The following is a 22,231-nucleotide window of genomic DNA, read 5'->3' as shown; positions in this document are numbered from 1 at the left end:
CTCGTGAGAATGATTAAAGAAAGAGGGACATAACACAGCAGGCCTGAGAGTGCTATCCTTAGAGAGGTATGCTGCACCTTGGCTGGTACCTGGAAATCCCTGGCTGGTACCTGGGAACTTGGATTTCAGGAGGGTTCCCTTCATTTCCAGAATTGATAAAAATGGCGCGCTGCGCAAACAATATTGTTTATGCTGAATACCTGCATTCCTTCTGGGAGTCTGAAATTTTGGAACAAGCCAGGCAGATATGCCTACATGACAAGTCACCAATAAAAACCTTGCACACTGAGAATCAAATGAATTTCCTTGGTAGACGATATTTCACATGTGTTATCACAACTAATTGCTGGAGGATATAAGAGTGTCCAGCTGAGTGACTCCACTGGAAGGGGTTTCTTAGAAGCCTGTAACAGGTTTCCCTTTGCTGATTTTGCTTCCTATCCTTTCAGTTTAATAAATCATGGCCATGAATACAATTGCAGAGTGCTGAGTCCTCTAGTGAATCACTGAACGTTGGGGTGGTCTTTGGGACCATCAATACAAATGATAGCTGGCTAGCTCTCCCTAGCTAGGTAGGTAGACAGATAGGTGTGTGTGTATGTGTGTGTGTGTGTGTGTGTGTGTGTGTATAAAGAAGCGACAAGTACTCTTAAAATCATGTTTATGTGCATGATATAAATGAGTATACATATGTAATCATTTTATTTGTTTATTGCCAAAAACATATACTTTAAACCTTGTAATATATGAAACAAATACAAAAACAGTAATTTCCCCCAAAATGTAATCTTGATCAAGAAATAACTTATTTTTTTAACAAAATACATATATTTACTCACCTTTAGTAACTTGATTTCTCGCATAGCAATTTTTTTAACCATTTTGTCATCATCACTTTCTAAGAACTTCTTAATGGCTACAATTCTTCCAGTATCTTTATTCCTACACTTCATCACCATTCCATAGCTCCCTTCTCCAACCAATCCTAGGTTCTCATATTTTTCCATTTTAATTCAAAACCAGAAGGATTTTTTTTCTTGCTGTAAAAACCAAAATATAGTTAATAATGTTGAGTATATTAATTTTCCCCACCCTCCCAGCAAACTAATTCTTCCTAACTTTTTTGCCATGTTAGAGCAGCCACTGTGTTGATGGTTCTCCCGTGCTGACTCACAATTTCTTATTGTTTCCAATTTTGTTATGTTTTCAAAATATTCATATTCATTTCATAATAGACAACACAAATATAACTGAAGCCATTAACTTTAAATTTAAGTTACTAAATGTCATGTTGATGAAATTCAACATATTTTTAATTCAGATAAAGTAACACTAGAACCACCATACAAAACAATTACAGCTCACTGTAGAAAAACATGATTCCTCTTCACACAAAGGTGAAAAAATCGCAAGTGAGTTTAGTTTTAGTGACGATCATGTTTATTTTTTACATCAGGATTAAAAGGTGAAAATTTTTATACACTCTCAACTCATTGAGGAAGAATGTTTGGTCACAAAATGGTCACTTACCAAATGAATACTAAGAACTTTTGTTAAACTATTTTTCTTTATTTTTCTTACTATAGTAATTAAATTCCTATATTGAACATACAAAATAACAGCAATAACATCACAGTATATAGGCAGATTTTAGAAATTAAATATTAGTAGCACCAAATAGAGTATTTCAAAAATCCTTTTAATGATTATTCACTATGAGAATAATCATTTTAATTTTGTGCTTGTAATTCTTTTCTTTTTAAATATATTTTTTATTGATTTTAGAGAGGGTGAGGGAGAGAGAGAGAGAAACATCAATGATGAAAGAGAATCATTGATTGGCTGCCTCCTGCACACCCCCCACTGGGGATGGAGCCTGCAACCCAGGCATTCGTCCTGACCGGGAATCAAACTGTGACCTCCTAGTTCATTGGTCAATGCTCAATCACTGAGCCACACCAGCCAGGCTGTGTTTATAATTTTTTTTTAATATATTTTATTGATTTTTTACAGAGAGGAAGGGAGAGAGATAGAGTTAGAAACATCGATGAGAGAGAAACATCGATCAGCTGCCTCCTGTACACCCCTCACTGGGGATGTGCTCGCAACCAAGGTACATGCCCTTGACCAGAATCGAACCTGGGACCTTTCAGTCCACAGGCCGACGCTCTATCCACTGAGCCAAACCAGTTAGGGCTATAATTCTTTTCTACTCCCAATTACATGTCACTTTCTGGATAAAGGCAACCCTAATAAAATATTTCTTACTTTACTAATGATTGATGAAGGTCCAGCAATCAGTCCACTACATATTTTGGTACAGAAAAAAAAAACAAAAAACTTTTCAGTCCAAATACAGATAGATTTTAATTCATAAGTTTAATTGCAAATTTCCAACTTTATTTTTAAATCTGGTGTTGAAATTAAATTCTAGAACAACAACAACAACAAAATTCATCTTAATCCCATTATGCTTCTAAAAGTTTAAGGAGGAAAAAATACCTTTAAGTAAGTTTATATTCAAGTGATAACTCATGGTTAAATTTTTTAACCTGACAATATAAAAATACTCAATAAAAGTTAGGGGAAAATATTATCACCTATTACATTGTGTATTTATGGCAATCTAAAGCTAATTTACTCGATTGTGAGTTGTGATGCTTTTCCTTGCTTCCTTATTGGTACATTGATAATAAAGACAATACAAATATCCTCTGTTCTAACAAACTATGATAATCCAATGAGTACATCTTTAGCATTTTACATATGGTAATTTATATAGTTTCTATTATATAGATATACATGGAACACCAGAAGATTGACCTGGGGGTGAAGGGTGAATGAAAATAAATCCAAGTCAACTGCAACTCAAATTATTTCATTATTTTACGACCAGCTTTGATAATACTATAAACTGTTTACACAGCAGTGTCCCAACACTAACTTTCCATTAGCTTCCATTTGACATTTTTAGCTTCCATTTAATGTCTATCAACTACTTTCAAATAAAAAAAGTCTGTGTTTGAAAAAATATCTCAACGTTATTTTCTCTCTCGTTTTTAAATAATTTTTCCTTCCACTAAGACAGCATGTTTTTATCAAGGACTAGACTGTAGGTTTATCACGTCAAGGACAAAAATAGATGGAATCTATACCTTGCATCACTTAAAAATATGTCATCTAGTAAGCTAACATTGTGTAAGTTGACTACTCCAAGTTTATTCTTGCAGCCAACTGCACATTTGGTCACAGCACATAGAACACACCCATTTCTCAAGTGGCACTGCCTGCAAATACCTTAAAGGTCTCACAGCTTATTAAGCCTCTTGTTTCCTGAAACAGTTACTCATAAACGATAACTTTTCATGCCTTCTACCCCCAAACGTAAGGGTAATACAAACGAAGCCCGCCCGGCTGGCAATGTGGTATTTCTGGACATGTGCCATGTAAGAGCATAGTTCTAATACGGACAAGTTAGATAAAAATAATGCTAATTTATCTTCTTCAAGAGATTGAAATCTATTGTACATGAAGAGTGAGATCATAGAAGCCTTTAAAAGTATTATACTTACTGCTTCTTTAATATCCTTTCACGTGGAAAGACCCAAAGGTTTTCAACTCGGAAACAAATTTGAGGTGAAATTCATCTCTCCCGCGGGTCTAGAAAATGCTGACTAGCAAACTAGCAGTTTCAGTGCGGTTACGATTCCTTGTGAGGACACAGTCCCGGGCGCCAGGTGAAGCAGAGAGAGGCAGATTGGCCTCGGCCCGCCCCAAGCTCACGCTCAGGAGGACCACTGCCTGCATGCTGCCGTCGTCAAGGCAACGACCTCACTCTGTCCCCAACCATAGGCACAAAGTCTCCAGGGAGAGATACGGCTCAGGTCAGAATGCGTCCACGGCCGGACCGACACCTGCTCAGGCCGAGGCCGGCAGAGAAATCAGCTGGGGTGGGAGGGCGCGGTCTCCCAGCTCGGAAGGTGCCCAGTCCCTGGACTCGGAAACCAGCTCAGCTCCAGCCAGCCCTGGCGAAGGCGTTGGCCACCCAGCTGCAAGGAGGCGGGCCCTTACCCTCGCCAAGCACCCCGTGTTCTGATTGGCTGATCCCTGTTGTCATGAGCCGTGATTGGCTTAGCGCCAACCACCCTTCCCCTTCACCTGGGGCTCCGCCCGGGTTCCGCTCCCTGACGGCGCGGGTGCCAGCATCTGGACACACCTACATTAAGTAAGGGGACACCTTTCTGCCTTCGCTGGAGACCTCTCCCCGCAGACGCGGGCAGGAGACGATCCCGGTGTTCATGGGGAGGGTAAATGTGGTGGTGGTTTGTAGGACTGGGAGAAAATGGGAGAGGGAGGTCATGCAAAGAGCTCGAGAAAGTGTTCCCCCGCAGCTTCCCCGCTGGGCGGGGAACGGGCCCACGGCGCCCTCACCCGGGAAGGTTCGGTGTGAGAGGTGGGGCCAGTCTGGGCCAGATGGGGGATGAGGGTGTCGGTCGGAGGTGATGATTAATAGGTGAGGCAAGGTAAAAGTAGGTAGGTGACGACAGAACTTACATTAGGAGGGACCTTGAGGGTAGCCTGGGCACTGGAAGTGAGGGGAATGGAGATACACGAATGAAATAAAAGGACAAAAGTGAGGAAGGTTGGGGAACGCAGTATTGGCGTATGGCAGCCAAATTGGGTGCATTTGGGGGGTGGGATCGTTAAGGCACAGACCAACTCAATTCATACATAACCAGGCAACCCTGGTAGATCAGAATCTTGCACACGCTTAAGTCACACAAGAAACAGGGTTGAGGGTGCACTGTAGGCCATACCTCTGCAGTAAGGACGCCTTCAGCACCCAGTTATTTTCACGTTAAGTCATGAAAACTAAATGTTTTATCATCATATTTGATCTCTATCTTGATTCAGTTAAGTGTGTTCTGGATAGCAGATATTTATACCCAGTCAATATTACAATATTAATTCCTTTTTGTATGCTAAGAAATAAACATTCCGGTTTATAAATAATCCTTTGAGAGTTTGGTTAGCATGAATTAATTTTTCAGTGCTTGATCACCTTGGTCAAAAGGCTTAAAAACTAGTTCCTGAACCTGTAATATTAAGGACAAGACCTGGGACCTAGGTATGAAAATAATATAAGTATTTGGTCAATCCAGGATATAAATTTTAATATAGCAATTAGTTCCTTCCTTTGCTGTGACCAAGTTGAAGGGAGCTGTGCCCAATGTTGTTACCTCAGGCTATAACAGAATCTGATGAACTTCTTTTATATGAGGGGCAGATCACCTTTTATAAAATGGCAAATCCAAGTTTGGGAGGCCTGAAGCTTGACAAGAAGGCAAAAATATTTTGCTTTTGCAACTTTACAAAAATATTCAACAACAAACATTTTAAAGGCTCCTCTAAGCAAGAGGCCCTGAAGCTTAAATCCCACAGGCAATCAAAAGGGTAAACTAAAAATATTGGATTTGGCCCTAACTGGTTTGGCTCACTGGATAGAGCGTCGGCCTGCGGACTCAAGGGTCCCAGGTTTGATTCGCCGGGGGCATGTACCTTGGTTGCCAGCACATCCCCAGTAGGGGGTGTGCAGGAGGCAGCTGATCAATGTTTCTCTCTGTCGATGTTTCTAACTCTCTATCCCTCTCCCTTCCTCTCTGTAAAAAATCAATAAAATATACTTTTTAAAAAATATTGGATTTGGTGAATAGGTAACACTTGAGAAAACAATTTAAAACAGAATTGAGTTTAAAGCCAACTGTAAAGGAGACAGGGCCTTCAAGAATTACACATCCTAGGTAAAGTCATTTACATGTTTGCGAAAGAGGAGATAGCATTATATAGATGCAAGATTAATTTAAAAAACACAGGGAAATCTTTGTAGTGAAGACGAATGGAGAGAGAGGCGTTAAAGAGTGAAGAAAAGGAATAATTGATTTAAAAAAAAAAACTAAGGACAGGTAGTGAAGAGAAAGTAATTAAGTATGAAAAGGGCTTAGCCTTGAAGAGGTTTAGAAAAAAAGGAGTTTAAAGAAAAACTGAGAAAAGTATTGGACGGACACATTAGCTGGCCTAAATCTTCTCAGGTAAAGAACTTCAGTTTTGCAAACAGATAATGGTGAGATTAAGTCTTAAGGACTTGAGAGCAGAAATTCCTTGAAATAGGTAGTTATGAGAAAACTCATTTTGATATGAAAGGAATTCAAAATAGTAATATGTGCCCACTTGAAACCTACTGACTCTGTTTCAAGGGACTTGGCATTCCCAAGGACAAGAACGGAGAAAGTAGATGGTAAATTTCCTCTTAGAGAATTTGCAGCACAGATTAAACAAAGAAGAAATCGAGGATGATGAAGAAAAGCACCACTGAAATGGCTTGCCCATAGGTTCCAGCTAGATAGGAAATTGGTTAATAAACTGAAAATATAGAGGCTTTGAGGAAGTGGAAGTCAGTCATCATAGGCATGAAGGATAAGTTTAATAGGAGAGAAAGCTATTGTCAAAGAAAACTTGTCAATTTAAGATCTTAGAAATGGCACTATCTTCATCATCTGGGATTCAGTGCTGTATCTCTGAGGATTACTCAATAAAAGTTGGAACTAACATCAGGAGCAATATTGGAACCTCCCTTTCGGATTTTGAAAAACAGTAGAAATGTAAAAATATGTAATTCTGTGGTTAAGACATATAATCTCTATGAAGCTGCTGGTCAAGTTTTCGTACCAGGTTTTTAAAGTATAAGAAACTCCTACCTTAGAATGGCAGCAGAGTTCTCAGCGATTGAGGTTATTATTAACCTTGCCCACCAAAAGCTGTGTCAAATCCTCCTGGTGGGTGGCTGCCAGGGTTTGGCATGAAAGCGCTAAATGACTACACAAGCAAATAACAACATGATTCTCTCCCACTCCCACCCTGCTGTAGTTTCCCAATTATCATTTTTGTGTGTTTGCTTGATAAAGTTGTAGCTGGGGGGGAGAGGGGGAAAACCTTAGATAAGTGAAAATGTTATAAAAATCTAAAGAAAACAGTATGGGAGTGCACGAGGTTAGCAACTAGAGAGGAGAGCTTGAGAGATGTGTTAAAGAATTAAAGGTTAGAAGAGACTAAGGATCATATGGCCCATTAATTCCACTCCTAGATATATATACTGAAGAAAAATGAAAACTTGTTCACATAAAAACTTGTACATGAATGTTCATAGCAGCATTAATATTCATAATAGACAAAAAAAGTGAAACTCAAATGTCCATCAACTGATGAATGGATAAATTGTTTTATCCATACAATGGAATACTATCTACACTAATAAAAGAGAAAAATGGTAATTGGCATACGGCGATACCGTTTTCATTGGCTAATCAGGGCTATATGCAAATTAACTGCCAACTAAGATTGGCAGTTAACTGCCAATAAGATGGCGGCTAATTTGCATATGTAGGCACAATGCAGGGAGGCAAAAGGGAAAGCAGGAAGAAGCCCCCTGCCACTGACAGTGATCGGAAACCCAGGGGGGAGCTAAGAGCTGGGGGGCAGGGCAAAGGCGGCCCTGGGGCCGCCTTTGCCCTGCCCCACAGCCATGATCGGAGAATCAGGCGCCTTTGCCACCCTGGCCAGTGATAGCAGGAAGTAGGGGTGGAGCCAGCGATGGGAGCTGGGCACGGTCGAAGCTGGCAGTCCCAGGAGCTAGGGGTCCCTTGCCTGGGCCTAAAGTGAAGCCCACGATCGCGGCGCCCCCTGCTGCCATTGCAGGTCCCCGCTGCCCGGGCCGGACGCCTAGGCCAGAGGTGTCAGGCCTGGGCAGGGGCGAAGCCTGCAACCGCGGGGAGCTGGGGGTCCGCTGCCCAGGCCTGACACCTCTGCCGGAGGCCTCAGGCCTGGTCAAGGGGCCGATCCGGTGATTGGTGATCGGAGGGGGATGAGGGTCAACTCCTCTGGCCGAGGCATCAGGCCTGGGTGGGGGGCGGAGCCGGGGATTGGGGGGATATGATGGTCCCCTTGCCCAGGCCTGAAGCCTGGGTCAGAGGCGTCAGGCTTGGGCGGGGGGTGGAGCAAGCGATCAGAGGGAGATGGGGGTCCCCTGCCCAGGCATGATTTCTGGGCCAGAGGCCTCAGGCCTGGGCGGGGGCCAGAGCCAGTGATGGGGGGAGATGGGGGTCCCCTGTCCAAGCCTGACACCTCTGGCGGAGGCGTCAGGCCTGGGCAAGGGGCTGATCAGGCGATCGGAGGGTGATGGGGGTCAACGCCTGAGGGCTCCCAGTATGTGAGAGGGGGCAGGCTGGGCTGAGGGACACTCTCCCCCCCCGCCCCCACCCAGTGCACGAATTTCGTGCACCGGGCCCCTAGTTTAGCCATAAAAAGGAATGAAGTACTGATACATGCTACATGGATGAATCTTAAACATTAAGCTAAGTGAAAGAAGCCAGACATAGAAAGGCACATATTATACCATTACATTTTTATGGAATGTGTGCAGCACAGGCAAATCCTGTGCTGCACACATTCCATATAAAGAAACAGAAAGTAGATTACTGGTTACCAGGGACTGAGAGGGAGATGGGAATGAGGAGTGACTACTAATGGGTAAGGAGTTTCTTTTTAGGGTGATGAAAATGTTCCGGAATTAGTGTTACCCAACTTTTTAAAGTAAATATACTGAAAGTCACTGAATTTTACACTTTAAAGGGGTGAATTTTATGTGTGTGAACTATATCTCAATTTAAAAAAATAGACTACAGGAGGATAAGAAATTTTCAGCCTTCCCAGAAATCTGCCTTTTAAAATAAATGTATGTATTTTGGCTTAGTCCAATTCTTTTACATTAGCAACCATCTCTGTTAAGTGACTTTTGGCAGCAGTCATTTTCTACATATTTTGACATCACCAATAACGTGCTTGGGTGTTTTGTGCAAAAACAAACAAAGGAAAAACCACCTCTCACTTAGGTCCCATGAGATACTGATTAGTCATGGGGGTTTTTGGCATCACTTCAAGTCACCAAGTGAATGGAAAGGGCATAAAATCTTCAGACTACAAAAAGTAAGATTGTTTTCAGTATAGTATATGAAGCATGCAGCTATGAATACATTCTACCATTCTATTAAGAAAATGGACTGATTCTCTTTGAAGTTCTGGTTCTTTGACGGGTGGACACTTGCCATAGAAAATAGAATTCTGTTCTCAACCTAGTAGTTGATGCAATGACATCATTACTACATTTTAAAGTAATTAAGACAATTGGAATTTGGAAACCTAAAATACAATATACCACTTATTTTGCCAAATTCAACATACACCAACACATCTATAGCAGCGGTTGCCAACCTTTCGGACCTCACGGACCACTGGTTGGTGATGGCTGATTTATACTATAAGTGTAAACCTTGGAATTCATTTCTTAAATGTTAACAATAGTATACATTCTGTTTGCACTAGTAACATGCCTCTTTTGAAAAATCTTAACATTCCATCTCTTTCTAGCCTCTATCAGATTCCTCTGTTCATCTTCATAGCAAAACTACAGAAAAAAAAGGTGTGTTCATTTTTTACCTCCAATTCTCTTGGGCTTTCATCCTTATCACTTCACTGAAATAGTTTTTCCCAAGTCATTATGACCTACATCCTGCCAAAGCCATCTGTAGCAGAGATTGCTAGTTACAATAAGCTAGTTCCTTCTTCCTGTGTGGCTTGTTTCTTTTGTGCGATCTCCATTGCAGTTAGGAGTGACCAGGGGACTGAATTCAAGTCACATGGGCACCATTTCCAGTCCTGGTCCATAAAAATTTCCATTCAACATTCTCTATGTTCCTTTTCCCTTTCAGCTAGCTACAGTGGAGATGACTATAGTCTGGGGGAGGAGGGCCAGACCACTGGCCTCTTCATTATCACTTTTCTATTTTTTTATATTAGGGGTAAAAAGAAAAAAAAACTATTGTGTCTGAGCCATTAGACATCTTGGGTTCTATTTATTATAGCAATTAGACACCCTAATTAATCCACTACCTCATATGACCGCTCAACAGCATTACTCAACTGCTTATTTCCTTTTGAGATAAACTCTTGAAACTTAGCTTTCCATGACATCAATGTTGTCCTATTTTGTCTTCCTCGATTTTCTTTGCATGCTTCCCCTGTACTAGAACCCTAAATATTGGGAGTATCTGGGGGCTCAGTCCTGAGCTTCTTCTCCTCTGTACACTCTCTTCTTAGGAAATCTCATCTAATCCCATAGCTGCAGCAAAGACCTATATGGATAACTCATAGCACTGAGCTGTCTTCAGAATTCCCAAATCATACCATATGACATTCATTCTTGGATCTATAATTGGCATATGAAACTTAACACATTGCGGACCAGTAGTTTTATTGCTAGCTTTATCCAGTGGCCAGATAAGTTTCTATTGAACGAGTACAAAAAACATTTTACATAAATGTTAAAGGCACGCTTTAAAATTAAATACCCATTGCATTTTGAAGTTATTTATTACATGTTCTTACAAGCTAATATCTTTTTAAAATATGATACTTTGTAAAACACTGTGTAATATGAAGCGAAAATTCTCGTGATCCATTCGCAATGTGTTAAATGGCTAAAAGAAAACTGTTGTTTTTCTTGCCACAATCCACTCCTACTTTAAATTCCCAGGAATCCCTTGAATATTATCTTTTCCTCACATTCAAGATCCAGTCCATAAAAGTCTTATAGGTTCTATCTACAAAATAAATCTTACTAGCTAACCATTTATCACCATCTCTTCTACAGCTCTAATCCAAGCCACCATCACCATTAGCTGACATTTTGACAGGCCTCTCACTAACTCAGATCACATCACTTCCCTGTTCAGATCCCAACAATCCCCGTAAAATACAAGAGTAAATACAAGAGTAAAATACAAACTACAAGGCCACCCTCAAATTAGCTCTTACCTACCTCTTGATATCATCTGCTTACTGTTATGGCCACACTGGCCTTACTGCCCTTGAATACAACAAACTTTCTAAACAAAGGGGCTCTCCATATGTCCTTTCTTATTTTTGGAACATTCTTCCTCCAGGTCTCAGGACTGCCTTCTCTTCCTTTCAGGCCTTCAATGTACCTCGTCATAGAGCTCACTCACTACCCCCTCAATAATGACTAAGGAACATCTCCCATCACTATTACGTTCTCTACCTTCACTAATTCTACTCATTGGCCATGTGATCTTGGAAAAGTAGCTAACCCCATTGTGCTTGAGTTAACCCTTCTGTAAAGCAAGTAATAATCCTCAAAGGATTGCTGTTAGGACTAAATGAGTTGTGTTGTGCCCAGGACTAATCAGAACTAAAAGTAAATACTTAAGGAAAGAAGTACTAAAAAAAAAAATACACATTTCCTGAGAGTAGGCTATACCTGCTGTATTGCCAGCATCATCTAGGAAGGTTTCTGGCTCATATTAGATGCTAATAGTCACTGCATGCTATACAAGCCTTTGTCACCTAGCACATATTTGTTATATAAGTGCCTGCTTTGAAACATCGCTCTGAGTCATTTCTGATGTCATCGTTCATTGAAATATCTCTCACATGTTTTCCATGCCGAAGTCACTATCCTCATCACCATATGCCAGGCAGTTATGGTTTTTATGTCTTCAAGCTTTACTTTAGTTCACCTCTATAAAAAATATAAAAAACTTAGGGTTATCAGATTAGAGGATATAACAGATGTAAAATGACAGGCCCTCAACATTTTTTTTTTTCAGCTTTCAGCTTGGAAACTTAGGTGCAACTTTCTTCGGTCGTACCAAATCCGGGTTCTTCTGACACCAGCTACTTCCATGATGCAGCCAAAGTTCTGCCCCAAAGAGATCAAAGTCTTATACCCAAGGTGCACCGGTGGGGAAGTCTGTGCTGTGTCTGCCCTGACCCCCAAGATTGGTCCCCTGGGCCTGTCTCCAAAAAAGGTTGGCTTTGACATCAACAAAGCAACTGGTGCTTGGAAGGATCTGGGGATTACAGTAACTCTGAACATTCAGAACGACAGACCCAGATTGAGGTAGTGCCTCTGCCTCTGCCCTGATTATGAAAGCCTTCAAAGAATTGCCGAGACAGAAAGAAGCAAAAATTCATTAAACACAGTGGAAATAATCACTTTTGATGAGATTATTAATATTGCCTGACAGATGCAGCACCGATTTTTAGCTAGAAAACTCTCTGAAACCATTAAAAAGATCCTGGGGGTTGCAATGTTGATGGCTGCCACCCTCATGACATCATATAGATAACATTAGCAGTGATGCAGTGGGATGCTGGGCTAGTTAAGAACCACAAAGGAAAATGTTTCACTAATGAGGTATATTTAGTGACATTATTCCATTAAAGATTGATGGTGAAAATTATTAAAATATTTGTGTTCAAAAAAATGTTTCAATTAAAGATCATTTGACAACCAAAGAAAACACACATCTTTATATATAAAACCCTAATAAGCAAGTAGACCAAACAGTGGAACAATTGAACAACCAGTTGCTATGACATGTGCTCACCAGCAGGGGGCGCGTACACACGAAACATGGCGGGTGAGGGCAGCAGGAGACAGAACGCAGAACATGGTGGATACTGGCCACAGCAGGATGGTGGAGCAGGTGAGCAGGGGCGCCAGACCAAGGAGGGGCACTGGTCACTGTCATCGGGGCAAGCCTCTGGTGGTTACTGAAAATTCTTTGCTCCCGCGCATTGCAGCCCCATGGGTGCTCACACCTGCTGCCGGCACCAGAGCCACTGCTCACACCTGCTGCCCGCGCTGGGCCTGTGGGTGCGAGCGGCAGCTGCCGGCCCGATCGCCCCGAGGGCTTCTCCACCTCCCCATGCTCCTGAGGGGTGGTTGGGGCAGCAGCTGCCTCTTGCACCCACTGACAGCGCCAGCCCCAATCGCTCTGTGCCATCAACACATGGGAGCAGTGGCAGTGGGAATGGGGCTGCCAGCAGAAAGGTGACTGGGGGCCGTGGCAGGAGGGGCCAGGCAGGGACACGGAGGGTGGGCTGAGACCCTGCCACTGTGCCCACCGCAGCCTCACAGTCCACAGTTCCTTTCAAGGTGCACGAATTTGTGCACTGGGCCCCTAATACATATATTTCCCCCTAAATTCAGAGACTCACAGTATTTAACAACTATTTGATTTCTGTTCCAAGTCTCTACTCTGTCTCATTCCTTAACATTGTGCTTCCTGAATATTATACCTGATTAAGGGATCCTTAATTTTAGTCCTGCTAATGCAGGAGGCTATAATTTTATAATTTTCTAAAATAAAGTCATGATAAAAAATGCATTGCACTTAAAGTTTAAATTTCTGAACTTTAAATAACTCATCCTTGAAAGCAGATTGACACTTTTTGCTAATCCAGTATTCCAAATAATTTCATACTAGTGTGACTTATCCTTTCTGAGCCTATCTTTTTGGCGGTAACCTAGGTAACTATACTTACCTTGCCTAAATGTTAAATCAGATGTAAAGCTACCAGCAGTGATTCATAGTATATCCTCAAATATTGTAGAAAATTCATTTTAGAGATAAAAACAAGTAACTATTTTATTGGTTACACTATTTTCAAGTAGAAGTGTCTGCTTTTCATTGATTTCTGACTTTATGCTATCCAGAAATTGAATCAGTCTCAATTCCTTTTAAGATATCTTACATTCAGCTGCCAAAAAATAAGCTAAACCTATTTCTCTCCAAGTTTTAAACTATTGCAACAGTCTTATCAATTTTCCTGCTTGGATATTTATCCTATCTTCTATAAGAATATCACTGCCATGCTTAATTCTCTTTAATGGTTTCCTATTGCAATTAGAAGAAAATCCAAATTAACTCCTTATCGTGGCAGATTACATGATGTAGTTCCTATCTCTCCTACCCCACCTCTTATCATTTTGCCACCCTTTGAGCCAACTCCATCTACCCCAGCTTCTTACCATTCCCTTCCAAGGTTTTCTTATTTTACAGGTTGTTTTACATTAGCTGGTTCTTCTGACTACAGTGCTCCTAAGTTCCATTTCAACTCTAGAATGGGTGACTGAGGAACAGCTTATCACTTCACTGAAATAGTTCCCAAAAGTCATTATGACCTAATTCCGCCACTCAATTGCTTTTCATTATCTTAACTAGAGGCCCGGTGGATGGATTTGTGCACCTTGAAATTCATTAGAAGGTGGTGGGCGGTGTGGGACTGGGCAAGGAGGGCTGGACACACCTTGGAGCCAACCTCCCGCAGTCCCTCCTCGGCCAGTAGCACTTGGGGCAGTGCCAGGGCTCGAAAGGCATCTGCAGAGTGAGTGGAGTCCCTCCAGCAGGTGGGGATCCCTCGGCCTGGCCTGCAGGGATCGGGCAGAAAACAGTGGTCTGACATCCCCAAGGGTTTTGGAGTGAGAGGGCACTCTGCAGAGTTGCTGTCGCTTAGCAGCTCCTGCGTTGTCTACCCCCTGGTGGTCAGTGTGCATCATACCTCCTGGCCGGTTGGCCGGTCGCTTCGCCTTTTTATATACTAAACCAGCAGTCAGACATCCCTTCCCAATCCGGGACCGCTGGCTCCTAACCGCTCACCTGCCTGCCTGCCTGATCACCCCTAACCACTCTGCCTGCCGGCCTGCTCGCCTACAACTGCCCCCCTCCACTCCCCCCCCACCGACCTGATCGCCCACAACTGTCCTCCCCTCCTGGCCTGATCACCCCTAACCGACTCTGCCTCAGCCCTGCCACCATGTCTTTGTCTGGAAAGTTTCCTGGTCTAATTAGCATATTCTCCTTTTATTAGTATAGATTCTCTTTAGCATTTACAACTACTTATCTTCATTATCAAATAAGCTCAGGGAGACCAATGGACTTATTCACTCATGTATGCTCAACATCAACAATGCCTGGCACACAGAGGCACTCAATTAACAATAAAAAGTTAAATGGTTTAGCCCAGCATCACATGTCTCATTCACTCACTTTAAGATTTGACATATGAGTAATTTGAGTTACGAGCTCCGTCACGGAATGAATTAAACTTGTAAGTCGAGGCCCCACTGTAGTAGCAACTTGCCCAGCCGATGTGGCTGGTGATGGTCAATGGTTGAGTATCAACACATGAACCAGTAGGTCACAAATTCCCAGTCAGGGCACATGCCCAGGATACAAGCTCAATTCCCAGTTAGGGGGCATGCAGGAGGCAGCTGATCCATGATTCTCTCATCATTGATGTTTCTACCTCTCTCTCCCTCTCCTTTCCAATCTCTGAAATCAATAAAAACATATTTTTAAAAGTTAAACTTAAAAAAATAAAAAATAAATAGTAACAACTTACACTTGCTAAAGGCCCACCACTGCATTATTTTAGGTGCTTTATCTATTAATGCACTCAATCCTCACAACCACCTACCTCATTTTACAAATGAGGAAACAGAAACAAAGACAAAGGCTAACCACTGAATGGTGGACTTGTCCTTCAAGCCCAGGCTATCTTCTAAGCCAGCGGTCACCAACCGATGGTGCACAGACCACTGGTGATCCGTGAGGTCCGCAAGGTTGGCAACTGCCGCCTAAGCCCTCCTCTTAAACCATTATATTGTTTGAAATCTACTGAATAGACAACATATTGAAGGTAAGATAGTACCTGGCCAAAATGAAACCACCCAGAGAAAGTTCATGGGGAAAGAGATTGAGCACCGAAGGGATCGGGGAGCAGAAATTATTATGGGATAAGAAAACAGAAGCAGCCGAAACTGGTTTGGCTCAGTGGATAGAGCGTCGGCCTGCGGACTGAAAGGTCCCAGGTTCGATTCCGGTCAAGGGCATGTACCTGGGTTGCGGGCACATCCCCAGTGGGAGATGTGCAGGAGGCAGCTGATCGATGTTTCTCGCTCATCAATGTTTCTAACTCTCTCTCTTCCTTCCTCTCTGTAAAAAATCAATAAAATATATTTAAAAAAAAAAAGAAAGAAAAAAGAAGAAAACAGAAGCAGTTAAAATATTAATTTCACAAAAGTGAAAGCATTCCAAGTAGGCAGCCAGCTATGTCAAAACTTTAAGAGATCAAAGAGAACAGTTAATTTGGTAATTAATACTAAGGTAGTAGTCTTTGTGATTTCTTAATTCTAAACCTGCATTTATGGTATTTTTGCCCAGTTATTTATTTGGTAGTGCTAAAAATTGACTATTTCTGCCCAGCCTCAGTGGCTCAGTGGTTGAGTGTCGACCTATGAACCAGATCACAGTTTAATTCTGGTCAGGGCACATACCATGCTTACGGGCTCGATCCCCAGTGGGGCACTTGTAAAAGATAGCCGATCAATGATTCTCTCTCATCACTGATGTTTCTCTCTCTGTCCCCCCTCTACCTTCCCTCTCCCTTCCTCTCTGAAATCAATTAAAAAATAATTTTAAAAATTGACTATTTCTCATTAATTCTGAAACATGTTAAACATAAGCTATATGCTAAAAAAGCAGATTTAAGTCTCTATTTGTTCAAAATACCCCAAAATTATATTACTTAGGAATTAACTCAATGGTACAAATGATTTTAAACAATTACTCTTTGTGCAACCAACAGAAATCTATCACAAAGGGAAATTTCTTTCATGATGTTAATAGATTGTTCACTTATCCAGTAATTTTAAATTTAGAATTCTGGCATCAAATTGATCAAAATAGTCTACTACTAAATAATTAGAAAACTAATACTTATGAACACAGAATGAAAAGGAAGAAAAGTCAATGGTCTTTATTCATCTGTAGTTAAAATATAAATTATGGTGAGCAACTTTTCCTAATTTAAAGGAACAGCACTAACATCTAGCCACTAAATTTTCGTTCACTTGCTACAAACACTATGTTATATAGCACAATTGAAATGAAACACCTTAAGTGGCTAAAATAGTCAAATATCCTATTTCATATGAAGTTTCCTGGACCAAACAATAATTTGCTACTTCAAATTTGGTTGCTTTAACACCTTTCGTACCACTCAGGAGTTTTCTTGTGTTTCGCTTGTTTCGCGCGCTATCTATGAAGGACTGCTCACAAGTGTTCTCGTTTTTCACGCCCATGGAAAAAGGAGCGAATCTAGATACTTATGTAAATTTTGTTTGGTCCCTCTTCATAGAGGAAAATGTTTTACGCAGTACCATACGTTAAAAAAGTACTAGGAACTTTGTTTTTGTAAATAAAAATGTTATAATTATTGAAAAATGACACCTAAAGTGCATTATGATTTAAATAATGTGCAGTTTGCCCGAAAACGTGCAGTCCCTGGCGTATGTTTTAGAGATTTCTATGCGGTACAAAAGGTGTTAATAGTGGCATATGTATTTTATCCCTTCTAAAAAATGCTTTTTCCAGAGCCATGAAATTAGGCACGTCATCTATCCTATATAATAAAAGGCTAATATGCAAATCAACCAAACGGTGGAACAACCAGTTGCTATGACATGCACTGACCACCAGGGGGCAGACGCTCAATGCAGGAACTGCCCCCTGGTGGTCAGTATGCTCCCGCAGGGGGAGCGCTGCTTAGTCAGAAGCCCTGAGCTGGGCTCATGGCTGGCAAGCGCAGTGGCAGTGGCAGGAACCTCTCCCACCTCTGTGGCAGTGCTAAGGACCCCTCAGGGGATGTCCAACTGCCAGCTTAGGCCTGCTCCCCATCAGTTGGATATCTCCCATGGCTCCGACTGTGAGAGGGCACAGGCTGGGCTGAGAGACACCCAAGTGCATGAATTTTGTGCACCGGGCCTCTAGTATATATATAAAAGCCTGAATGACCATTCAACCATTAGCTATGACATGCACTGACCACCAGGGGGCAGAGGCTCAACACACAGGCTGGAAACATGGAACAGACTGATAAATCTCAGAAGGGAGGAGGGAGGGTGGGAAGAGATTAACCAAAGATTTTATATGCATACTAGAGGCCCAGTGCACAGATCTGTGCACCAGTGGGGTCACTTGGCCTGGCCTGTGAAGATCAGGCTGAATCCATGCACTGGGCCTCCGACATCCCCCCAAGGGATCCCGGATTGTGAGAGGGCGCAGGCCAGGCCGAGGGGCCTCTAGTTACATTATAATTAACATGGAAAGTGAGTTTAATATATTTATAAAAATCTTGTCTGACTTCCTTAAGAGTATTTTAAATAATGGTTCTTTTGGTTTCTCTCCAGTACAAACTTGGGAAGTCTAATTAAGGAATCTTCATTGACTATATTAGGAATAATTCAATTATACCATCCCTTTTAATGAAGAAAAAGTCTCAAATTCCAAAATTATGTATGCTTTAGGACTCATAAATGATTATTCCTCCTTTAATATTCTTTTAGAGTTTGACACATTTGTTTCAATTTCTGAATTGGGTCCTGTCCATAACTTTAGTCAGGGGTCCTCAAACTACGGCCCACGGGCCACATGCGGCCCGCCGAAAACACTTATCCGGCCCGCCGGGTGTTTTTTGCCGCCGCTGCCTGTCCTGCTTAGCAGCTGACTCGTCCCGGGCCCGCAGTGCGCATGTGTGGAATGTCTGAGGGACAGTGAACTGGCCCCCTGTTTAAAAAGTTTGAGGACCTCTGCTTTAGATAGCCTCAATATTCCCATCCCTTTTCTCCTGTCCGAGAGGTGAGGGAGCAATCCTTTGGATAGCCCAAGATTAAAAAAAAAGAAATTAGTAGTTTGATTTAGATAATCCTTCACCTTCCTTACTATTTATTATTCTAAAATCCTTTAACTTATAAATTGGCTGAACTGGGATAGATCTCTTAACAACTGTTAAGGAAAAATATAAAAATAGTAAGCAGTTGGTTTTAGAACAGCTCATTTTTACTTAATATGTGTGAAATGCAATTGGGAGAAAACATTTTGGAACACAAACCTATAGATTAAATTAGGGACATAGATAAACGCTGCAGACATCAGTAGTTTATTGTTTGTTTAGTCCAAACACATTCAAAATGGAAACCAAAAGAATACTTTCCACCTGAAACAAACTAGATTCTACTAGCATATAATGCTTAACACATTACAGCAATAAAGATGGTAATCCATTGTCTTCTATACCTACTAAAGCCGAGATGGTAAAGCCAATTTGGTTGCAATAGTGTCACAAGGATAGAATATTACCATCCAAAAAAAAAAAAAATCAGCAAATAACAGTTATGGTAGATGAATATTTTTACTCTGGTTCACTGAAAAGGGGACAAAATGTTAAAAGTCCACAGTACTGCAGGTGAACAATCACCATGTAAACTTCTCCATGTGATGTTTTAATGATTTATTCATGGTATGTAAAGACTGAAGCTGAATGGCTCTTTGCTCTAATTTTCTATTACACTTAACATTTGCCATTACTTTTGGTGCCAGAACAGTTTTCATGAGTGGCAGGGCAATATCCTGGATTAGAAATTTCACATATATAAAATGGGAAGAAAGAAATGAGTAAAGGAAAAATATGCTATAGAAAAACACTGACAATAAACCACTCATTTAAAAGTAGTTTGAATAAAGGCTTCAAAACTCAAAATTCATTTTCTGGTAAGAACTTCAAGTACTATACATCAGAAAGTGTAAAAATTGTTTTAAGCAGAAAAAAGAAAAATCCTTAAGCCCCCCAAAATGGCAACTATTAAGATATCTGTGTCCCCAAAACGTATGCAATAGTGCAAGACTTTCCTCAAACATGGAAGACCTCATTCAAAGGAAAAAAAAGGGACAGATTTAATTTTACTTATATTACCCAGTACATGAAAAACAAAATATGTGCATCATTTGCTAATTTACTAAATAACAAAGTTTTCATAATTCAAAATCCGTTTGCTACTATGTCAAGTGCATTTCTGTTTTTACCAAGATAGAATGGAGAAGTCTTCCATGCTAACAAGCAGCTTTAAGTGGTCACACTTATTTACCCCACTCCTAGCTTGAAACATCAGAAACTGATATGTACCAAATGCTTCAAGCATAAAATTGATCATCCTTTGCCATACTTGCAGTTTACTGGAACTTGCTAAAGAGACAGACAATAATCCAGCAGCTACAAACTTTGCTCACAGAATTGTTTAGAGATTCATGTAAAAATAAAAGATGTCGTCCCAGACTTAAATTCAGAGCCACTTGGGTGCTGACATCAGTTCAAGAATTGTGCAAAATGAATGACAGTTCCCTGCCCCCCCAAATAGAAAATGCAAACACTTAAGAGCTGCTGTTCTTTTCTCTGAAAATTGCAGTATCCTCACTTCAGGTTTACTTGCCATTTATGGAATCTGACTGCTTTTAAAATGTCACTAAAAATGTACATCAAGTTGACTGACTTTTCCAAGCACCTCTCAAGTGATCTGCTTCATCATTCACATTCATGCTAAGAGAAAAGTCAACAAGAGACTTAAATAACCGACTTCCTCCTTCCCTCTCCCTCCCAAACACACAAGACTACCTCCCATAGAGAAGACAAAGTTGTTAACTAAAGAACAAGGTAAACAATATGCTAGTCAATTTTACTAATTTTAAAGATACTGCAATTTTTAAACACTTCAATGATTTTTCAACATTTTGCAGCTGTTTGGCTTTGCAGCACAGCAATTCATACACTATACTGTACAAAATTACCAGCAAGACTGGAATGATGTATTAATAGAAGGCACCATCATGCTTATTACATTACCAGAGAACAAAAATACAGTAAAGACAATTTTCACTGTACACAGCTTAAAGAAAGGACAAAGGGGAGGAGGAGTGTGTTGAGCAGCCAGCCATCCCTGTACTGAAGAGGGGCAGGTAGAAAAATCTTAGATATGGAGCTACTAAATCTGGTCTAGTATTCAAGACCATAGCATTTGAAGTTCTGATTTTTGTTATTTAGTTCAAACTAAATGATTTCCTTCTGGAATATACTTGTAGTCTTGTTAAGGTTTATGTGTACACACGCTGGTCACAGCAAGCAGATAAAATGCCCTCATCATTTCACAAACTATTTTCTACTGGAAAAAAGGATGAAAGATTTTTCTCCCCTGTTGCCTCCTGTTGCAGATGTCAATGTTAATGAGTTCAGAGTACCCATTAGTGCATTTTGATGAGTGCATAAAAAGTTTCTGTTGGTTTGTATTTTGGGGGAGCCAAGAAAAAAGGCAAGATTCTCCAATTGCACTATTTGTGTTTCCAAGATTAATAGGCAGAAACAGTAACACTTAAAACAAAATGTGCAGCAGAGGATTTTTTTTTTTACTCAAAGGACCTGAATTCAGTTGGGCATGTCCTCTTAAAAAGTTCATTTTGTTGTAGATAGTTTAAGATATGGTCATTCCTCAGTCCTCAATTCTCCAAGTCTAGATTTATAAATTAACAATGTGAATCCTGTTGTGAAATTGGGGAAATAATGTCCACCTCAATTTAACTCATAACCAAAAGATGCTTTTCACATCAAAGAAATGATCAAAAAGGCTGTGTCACATTCCAAAGCCAAAAAAAAAAATTAACAAGAATGCAAACACGATGAATAATGTACCACTGCCAAGACTTTGCCAACAGTGGGGCTTCAGCGACGCTGTCCTGTGAAGCGGCCTTCCATCTGCCCGGTTCCTCTTCCAGAGCCAAGTTTCTGTGCCATGCCACCTCTTGGAGGAGGTCCTCTTCCATCCCGGTCACGCATCATTCCACCACTCACTATTCCACGTGGACCACCAGGACCTCGATCATTGCGCCTAATATCCCTGCGATCATCACCACCACCTCTGGTTTCTCGCTCTCTTGCAGCTCTTGTTTTTTTCTCTTCCACATTTAAACGCACTTCCCCTCGAAACATAATTGGCTTTAAAAGGGAACAAAAAGATTTACATGGGCAGGTTAGATAGTAATAGTAAGTATTTCTTTGTATATGTAAATAAGAAAATCCTAAGAAACAAATTTAAAATGACCCACACCTCAGACTTTAAAACTAACAATTCTCTATTCTTTGCATAAACCAGCAGTTCTCAACCTGTGGGTCGCGACCATGGGAAAACACATATAGCATTATCAGATATTTACATTACAATTCATAACAGTAGTAAAATTAGTTATGACTTAGCAACGAAAATAATTTTATGGTTGGGGGTCACCACAACATGAGGAACTGTATTAAAGGGTCGCGGCATTAGGAAGGTTGAGAACCACTGGCATAAACCATTTCATAATGAACAATTTTTAGTTTTAACATTAAAAAAGATTCTCTATGGTTTAAAAATGCACCAGATTAATGTTAT

At 40.9% G+C, this 22,231-nt stretch overlaps 2 protein-coding genes across 12 annotated transcripts in view; both read right to left on the bottom strand.

Moving 5' to 3' along the window:
• The window catches only part of CDKL2 (cyclin dependent kinase like 2), a 31,290-nt gene extending 27,237 nt beyond the window's left edge, over positions 1 to 4,053 (bottom strand). For 3 of the 4 annotated variants that reach the window (XM_081088865.1, XM_081088866.1, XM_081088867.1), the window contains exons 1-2: positions 3,573 to 4,053; positions 840 to 1,040 (exon numbers count right to left, since the gene is read on the bottom strand). In XM_081088865.1, coding sequence (XP_080944991.1) covers positions 840 to 1,007 — 168 coding nt within the window. In that variant the 5' untranslated portion in view covers positions 1,008 to 1,040; positions 3,573 to 4,053. Of the gene's footprint in view, positions 1 to 839; positions 1,041 to 2,268; positions 2,306 to 3,572 lie in introns of all 4 variants that reach the window. The other variant, XM_081088864.1, reaches the window with a different exon arrangement.
• G3BP2 (G3BP stress granule assembly factor 2) overlaps positions 885 to 22,231 on the bottom strand; it is a 95,660-nt gene continuing 74,313 nt past the window's right edge. For 7 of the 8 annotated variants that reach the window (XM_081088900.1, XM_081088903.1, XM_081088897.1 and 4 more), the window contains one exon: positions 18,898 to 21,798. In XM_081088900.1, the coding sequence (XP_080945026.1) occupies positions 21,526 to 21,798 (273 nt within the window). In that variant the 3' untranslated portion in view covers positions 18,898 to 21,525. Of the gene's footprint in view, positions 1,041 to 18,897; positions 21,799 to 22,231 lie in introns of those variants that run through there. The other variant, XM_081088898.1, reaches the window with a different exon arrangement.

Source organism: Myotis nattereri, assembly GCF_964212035.1.
Source record: "Myotis nattereri genome assembly, chromosome: 1".
Taxonomy (NCBI): domain Eukaryota; kingdom Metazoa; phylum Chordata; class Mammalia; order Chiroptera; family Vespertilionidae; genus Myotis; species Myotis nattereri.
The sequence above is the reverse complement of the archived record's forward strand: the minus strand, read 5'-3'. Positions and strand labels throughout refer to the sequence as shown.